The sequence below is a fragment of the Nematolebias whitei genome, chromosome 22, assembly GCF_014905685.2.
Source record: "Nematolebias whitei isolate Nwh7 chromosome 22, NemWhi1, whole genome shotgun sequence".
NCBI classification, from domain to species: Eukaryota; Metazoa; Chordata; class Actinopteri; order Cyprinodontiformes; family Rivulidae; genus Nematolebias; species Nematolebias whitei.
The window spans coordinates 21,981,959-21,989,995 of NC_056519.1; the positions used below are offsets into that span (position 1 = coordinate 21,981,959).

Genomic DNA, 8,037 nt, shown 5'->3' on the forward strand with positions numbered 1-8,037 from the left:
ATCCATCCATCCATCCATCCATCCATCCATCCATCCATCCATCTACCCATCCATCCATCCATCCATCCATCCATCCATCCATCCATCCATCCATCCATCCATCCATCCATCCATCCATCCATCCATCCATCCCTCCATCCATCCATCCATCCATCCATCCATCCATCCATCCATCCATCCATCCATCCATCCATCCATCCATCCATCCATCCATCCATCCATCCATCCATCCATCCATCTACCTATCCATCCATCCATCCATCCATCCATCCATCCATCCATCCATCCATCCATCCATCCATCCATCTACCCATCCATCCATCCATCCATCCATCCATCCATCCATCCATCCATCCATCCATCCATCCATCCATCCATCCATCCATCCATCCATTCATTATCTTTAGCTCTACCAACTGAGCCCTCGTGCTGCCCATGCCAAAACATACAGAATCATAAAAATGTAACTGTGATTTGGTTAAAATATATATATTTTAAAGATTTGGTGCAATTTTTTGTTATTTTGTGGACGGATTTACAAACCAACAGACAAAACGAATGAAGAATAGCAGCTGGAAACCATTAAAGGTGCTTCAACGCTTCTGCGGTGACACCCTTAATAATGATCAACGGAAAATTCATTTTTGGCGTGTACACTTTATACTTTTTTATTTTTTCACATTCAAGTTACAGCAAGGTTTATATGTCTGTCAAACGCAGGAAGTAATACGGTCCAGTCTCTGCCCGTGCAGCTGTAAACTTTCTCTTGTTCTGCCCTCAAGATAATTTAACCAAACTTGATACTCATACAGTACAGTGCACATCATCACTAGACGGAGTGTTGCATAAACGTTTCATAACCCCAGCTCCAAAGTCAAGGTCACAAGTCAAGGTCAAATGTTATACAAGGGCGTTGCTTGTCCAGGCCATTGCCATAGACTGCTGTACAACAGTTTGTTGACGGGTGCTGGATGGGTCGTATGCTCTAGTTTTGTTTAATTTCATGTTTTCTTACAGTTGTATCTAAGTTTTTCTTTATCAAGACATTGTTTTTCAGTTTTTCTGTCTGAGCGGCTAACCTGATAATTAGTTGTGTAGATTGCAATGGCTATAAAAATATTCTAAAAATGACTCAATTAACATAAAAAAAAAACAGCAGCTAATAAATAAATATAATCGGAAGAGCAACACACAGTCCTGTCGTGAAGGTTTGATAACATTACATGTAAAAAAGAAAAAGAAAAAAGAAACCATGTTAGCAAGCATTTTACAGTTTTATATTTATTACAAAAAGGATTCATTACTTTTATCTGTGTATCCTGGACAAAAATAGAGTATTTAAATGAAGTATCCAGATGTGAATTAAGATGGAGAGGGAGAACAGAAGAGTGTGGGCAAAGAGCAGAGATAAATGCAACACTTTCAGTCCTGTCTTTTCTGTCACTCTGTTATCGCATCACATTAAAACCACAAACAACTTACTGATACCAACTGAACTATTTTAGTTGCAAACAGACCTTTCTTCAAAAAAAAATCCAACAAAATGGGTTGTTATGGAAAACTAACATGGCAAACTCTGTTTAAAACTTAAATGTTTCTGCCAAAAACAAATCATGCTCAAGTTATCGCTGTATATTGGTAAATATAATAAATGCATCATTTGATCTGATCTGTCTGAAAAGTCATAGCTGCTCAGTTTGCAACGAGAAGGTCAGGAAAAGAGATCATAGATGAGTTCAGTGAGTTACTCTGAAACTTCCCTCCATCCATGTGCACTCTGCAGATGTTGGACACTGTCATGGTGCATTAAGATTCATAACTGGCTGTAACTACCGTACCCACCACTGCACCCTGTATTCACTGGTTAACTGGACATAATTAACTTCTCGCAGACTCTCCCACTGGTACATTTTCATCTTTAAATCACTTCTTCGTCTGCTGCCTTCATACATCTCCTCCTCCATGTCTTTGTGTGAGTGCAGCTACAGCGTGCGCTCTAAGGACATTATTACCTGCAGTGTTCCCTCAATGAGGACTGAACTAGACAAAAAGGCCTTCTCCTATACTCTGCTCTAGTTTTTTATTATTAATTTTTAATTATTATAGTTTCTTTTTTAAACAAAACAATTCTATATACAATAAGAAATACAATCGCAAATAAAATGAAAGGCAGCAGAAAGAAGAAAAAAATCTTATAATATATGCCCCCTTTTTTTTTTCTCCCAAAAATAATTAATTCAAACAATAATAATCTTCAACTAACAAAAACAAAACAAATAACTCCTTCTCGAGCAACAATTCGTACAAATACAGATTAAGCTATTTATTTATTTATTTTTTAACAAATCAACTTTGATCATTCTCTTAAACATACACAATCATCTGGCGTTTTTAACATCACTCACCAGATTATTCCATAATCTAGTTCCTTGGATTGAAGTAGACCGTCCCTTCAAACTATTTCAAAATGTAGGTTTCACAAATATTTCTATCGCCTTAAGATTATAACAACTCTCTCTTTTAACACAATTTAAATGGATATTTAAAGGTAATGTTTTATTATGAGCCCTATACATAACTCCTCCTGGGAGACACAAAGGTGTTGCAGGCCAGAGAGAATCCATCTAACAAGTTCTGGAACTTCTCCACCATCTCTTCCCAACAGGACGTGTCTGAGAACCACTAAAGGACGGTGCCCAGGAGGAATCCTATTCAGATATTTAAACCACCTCAAATGACTCTTCTTAATGTGCCGGAGCAGAGCTCCCCCCAGCTGAGGAGCTCCCAACCCTGTCTCCAAGGCTAAGGCCCTACAGCCACACGTTTCCGGTATCTTGTTCTTTTTGTCATGATCCATACCTCATGACTTTAGGCGAGGAATGTAAACAAACCAGTAAATCAAGAGCCTTGCCTCTCGACTCAACTCTTTCTTCACTTTGACAGTCTGGAGCAATGCCCTCATTACTGCGGACGAGGACCCTACCCATTGATCCACCTCCTGCTCCATCTATCACTCCTGAGCAAGACTCCCTGATATTTAACCCCCTCCTCTACATGCAGCTTTCCACCTTTGGACTGGATCTTGATCTAATACTTGAGATCAGCTCTTATACGCTTATGCTAATTCGTCACATTTTACCTGGGGCCTATAAAACTGTACAACACGTCTTAGGTAAGAGGGCAGATTTATATAATCAGCCCCCATGCTCATCCCCACTAACATGTAGTCCCTACCAGCGGTGTAGTCTACATTTGTGTACTGGGTATATATACTGTGCTTAGAAACCAAAGTACACCCGTTAGTACAATGTAATCTTCAATTTATTTAGATTTTTAAGCAAATTGAACATTTCCACATTTCTCTGATGCTTATATTTGAATAAACGAACAGCAAACTTTGTACAACAGTTGACTTTGTATAAAAAAAAAACACGTTATAGATTTTATAACAGTATCAAAGCACAGCGCTGCATACTGATAGATTATACGGAAGCGTTAACATATCAATGACACATGCCCAATAATATGACGTGTATCATGGGGTACTTTTAATTGGTTATACTGAAATTCTTAAGCTTTTCTGGTGGGTATACTCCGTATGCCCAAATATCACGTAGACTACACCACTGGTCCCTACATCCACAACTGTGCCCCCTTCTGTAGACGTACAGTACAGGGGTAGAGCTGTCAGTCATTTCTGCATGTGTCTTTTAAAAGTTTATCTTTGCAGCTGTAAAGGATTTATCTGCCTTGAGACACACCATTATAGGCGCACACTTCAAGCACACGCTCCTAATTCTGCGTCCTAATTCATGTCTGTGACAGTCATGACATGCAATGTGCGGGTCTGTGCAGGAAAATGAGCCTTCTGTGCGTTAACAGAGAGAGAGAGAGAGAGAGGGGGAGGGAGAGAGCGCGAGAGGGAGAGAGAGCTTTACGCACACCCTGACCTCCTCCACACAGAAGCAGTGAGGCGCAGTGACAGGCGGCGGTCCTCTGACGGTGGGACGTTTTAGCCAAAAGATTCTGAGGAAACAAACTAATCACCTTCATGTCGACTCTGTTGGATACGAACCCGCCGATGCTATGGTTACCTTTATTACGGTAGGAACGCCCTTTATTTGTTTTGCGCGCCTGGACTGGGTTGAAACTTTGTTTGGTTTCTGGGATCGGACGGACGCGCAGACAACAGCACATATAGGTCACAGAATAATAAAAAAAAAAAAACAACAATAAAAAGTTTATTTATTGGGTTTAACTGGAGACTTTGCGATAAGTTGTGTCAGTTTTTAAAAGTTGCTCCATTTGGCACCGAGTTTGCGTCAAACTCTGCACAGCTGGAACACTTTGGTTTGAAGAAACTTGTATGAAATTATTTCTGTCTCTTTGGAGATTTGGAAGCCACAACAGAGCAGAGAGAGACGCACGCGCGGCGCGCGCTCCCTGAAGGCAAAAACAGCATGGACTACTCGTCTCCCTGTGCGTGCGCACAGGTAGACAAAAGGGATGGGTATTTCCCCCATTTCTCTCTGTCACACACACACGCACGCACGCGCGCGCACACACACATAAAGGTTTATAAAAGGCGTGTGCTGCAGGGAGCGGAACTGGCTGAATGCGCACGAAAAGCGACGCGTTTCAAATGGAGCCTTTGACTTCTCCACGCGCTAATTGTGGCCCGGCGCGCGGTTTTGTGGGTGTGAAAGCTGATCTGTAACAGAGGACTCTCAAAACAAAGGCGAACTATGCGTTGAATGTGAACATTAGCCCCCCCCCCCCCCCCCCCCCGTGCACCTTTCCTCCTGGTTCACTGTTGGCTCACGTCCCCGAGGTTCTCTCAGAGTGTCTGCACTACTTTGGAACACGTGCCACGTTTCAAAAAGTGTCTAAAATAAGGACTATGACAGTTTAAGACTTTGTTGTGGGAACAAAATAAAACAAAAACGTCATTTGTTTGAGTTTTACGCACGCCTCATAAAGACAAAGTCCCTCCTTCTAGTGATGCTGTAGTTGTGTGGCGGGACAGTGTGACTGCTTTGCGTAATGGCGCGTGAGTGGGCGTCTTGAGCCCTTAGTGGATGCATTTCTGCTGCTGCTGGAGTCTCTGTCTTGGCATGCGAGCTGCGGATTTTACGCACGGCCTCTCCAGTGCAAGCAGAGACTCAGCCGGCACGAAAAGGAACATTTGGACGCGTGGATGGAGGAAGGACTCACTTTATGAATCAGTTTTGGGTTCTGTGAGAGATCTGGACAGGGATCACTACACAGAGAGGGAGAGTGGGGTGCGTGTGTGTGTGGGAAAGGATCATGGGCGGAGACATGAAATACTGTACAGTGCAGCTGAAAGGTGTAAAACAACAACAACAAAGATGTCTACTTCCTGTTGTGGCTTTCCAACCTGTTTTATCATCAAACTTATTCTTCCATTTGCATCCATTTACTATTTTAAAATTTATGAGGCAACCTGGATGCAAGTTTGTTGATAAAAACATGTTGAGAAAATGTGTTCAATCGGAGTGGGTGACTGTCAAAGAGGTTGCAGCTCGAGAGTCAAAGCTCAAGAACAGAATGAACTTCATTTCAGTTCCATCTCAGCAGAACAGTTAAGACTAAACTAGTCATTGGAAGAGTGTTGGTCAGGTGGATTCTGCAAGTGAAGGGTTCAGACAAGGGTTTTGAGGTAAAGGAGCAGATGCATTCCAGAAATTTACCTCTGTTTTTGTGGACGTTGGGCAGCATTTATTCAATTCACTTCAGTTTATTTCTGTAGCTCCAAGTCAAAACAGAAGTTATCTCAGGTCAGAACAGAAACATTCACATACTTTATTAAAAACAATCAGTAAAGTTCTCTATCTAAGGAAGCAGAAGATTGTGTTGAAGCTTCACTCTGTCACCGTCTCCCATCCTGAGCGAGCACAAAGGCAACAGTGGAAAGGAAAAGCTCCCTTTTGACAGGAAGAAACCTCCAGCAGAACCAGGCTCAGGACGAGCGGCCATCTGTGTCGACCGGCTGCGTTTGAGAGGACAGGAAGAAGGAACAGACAAACAGAAAGACGGAATAGAATGTATGAGTGAAAAAGTCATTTTCCATCATCTACTGAATTTAACATGTATAGAAATATAAAATTTGCGTGAGACTTAAAATTAGGAGAAATTATCCATCCATCCATTTTCTTTACCCGCTTATTTCATTTTGGGTCACGGGGCTCGCTGGTGCCCATGTCCAGCAATCACTGTGCGAGGGGCGGGGTACACCCTGGACGGGTCGCAAGTCCATCACAGGGACACATAGAGACAAACGAGACAAACAACCATTCACTCTCTCACTCACACCTAGGGACAATTTAGAGTTACCAATCAGCCTAACATGCATGTTTTTGGTCTGTGGGAGGAAACTGGAGCACCCGGAGAAAATCCACGCATGCACGGAGAGAACATGCAAGCTCCACCCAGAAAGGCTCCTGGACCGGGGTTTGAACCAAGGACCTGCTCACTGAGAGGCAGCAGCTCTACCAGTTGTGCCACCGTGCTGCCCTGAGAAATTATCAAACTTAATTAAGTTTGATTTAATGTGCCGGTCCGTTGTAGTGAAGAGGGAGCTGAGCTGTAAGGCAAAGCTCTCTGTTTATCAGTCAGTCTATGTTCCTACCATCATCTCTAGTCATGAGCTCTGGTTAGTGACTGAAAAAATGAGATCTTGGATACAGGAGGTTGAAATGAGTTTTCTCTGCAGAGTAGCTGGACTCTCCCTTAGAGACAGGGTGAGAAGTTCATTAATCTGGAGAGACTCAGCGTAGAACCACTGCACCTCCACATCAAGAGGAGCCAGTTGAGGTGGTTTGGGTATCTGGTAAGGATGATCCCTGGGAGGTGCTTCAGGCATGTCCAACTGGGAGGAGACCCCGGGGAAGACCCAGGACACACTGGAGAGATGATGTCTCTCGGTTGGCCTGGGAACACCTTGGAGTCCTCCTAGAAGAGCTGGAAGAGGCTGTGGAAAGAGATGTCTGGACCTCCCTGCTCAAGCTGCTGCCCTGGAGACCTGACTTAAGAATAAGTGGAAGAGGATGGATGGAGGGATGGATGGATGAATGGAGGGCAGTTTGATTCAGGTTGTTTGAGTTTTTTCACTCAAATGATTTTAAAAGCTATAATGTTTACATCATTAAAGCACGTGACCCTCCTGCTGCCCTTGCATCAAAATGACCCAAAACTTTAATCCTCATGGGCATTTTACACCCAAATCTGTAATTCTCAGTAAAAGCACACAACTGCTTCCTGTTTTACCAGCAATCAGCCTCAAGTTTGTTAACTAAAAAAAAAAATTCTGTTGGATTTGAAGAACCAGTCTGTGTCAGAGGCAACAAAGCGTTGCGTCAGCGATGAAACTCTTCACTGTGTTTTAAACACGTTTCAGTGAATTTGAGTCACAATCAGCTCATTCTGATACAGAAACGATGGGAATCATTCAGAATGCACAATAATTCTTTAAAAAAACAGTTCAGGCAGTCCAAGCATCTGTATCAGTCTGCTGCAGAAATATGACAGAGTTCTTGTGAATATTTAAACAAATAAACTACTGATAGTACCATTTCCTGTTGTCAGTTTAGACACCCGCTTCAAATGTTATCAGCCATTAAATGGCCTGTTATCAGTTATAATCCCCGTATGTAGTGGTCAGACTGCCCCTCCTGTACCTCCTAGTGGGTTTAAAGGGTTGTTGTTAGCGTTGATAATAGGCTCACGTGCATAGGTTCAGAGTAAAGGGTCTGGGGATTAAGTTTAGGGTCAGTGCTCTGGGTCAGGTGCAAGGCTAGGTTTAGGAAATGTGTTAAATAAAGCTAATAATAATCAAAAAATACACTTAGTGTTTTATCCGTGCGCAACACTGAATATTATCAGCGATAAAAATGTAACTTTAAAATTGCTAGGAGGTAGGAGGGACAATAAGGTCCATTTAATGGGCTGATAACATCTAAAGCTGCTGTTTTAGATAGATAGATAGATAGATAGATAGATAGATAGATAGATAGATAG

The 8,037-nt window shown here is 42.4% G+C and overlaps 1 protein-coding gene across 1 annotated transcript in view; it reads left to right on the top strand.

The window, feature by feature from the left end:
- Positions 1 to 3,963: 3,963 nt before the first annotated feature.
- Positions 3,964 to 8,037, top strand: part of ntf3 (neurotrophin 3) — a 67,750-nt gene continuing 63,676 nt past the window's right edge. Inside the window, exon 1 of the mRNA XM_037696032.1 lies at positions 3,964 to 4,104. Coding sequence (XP_037551960.1) covers positions 4,087 to 4,104 — 18 coding nt within the window. The 5' untranslated portion in view covers positions 3,964 to 4,086. The remainder of the gene's footprint in view (positions 4,105 to 8,037) is intronic.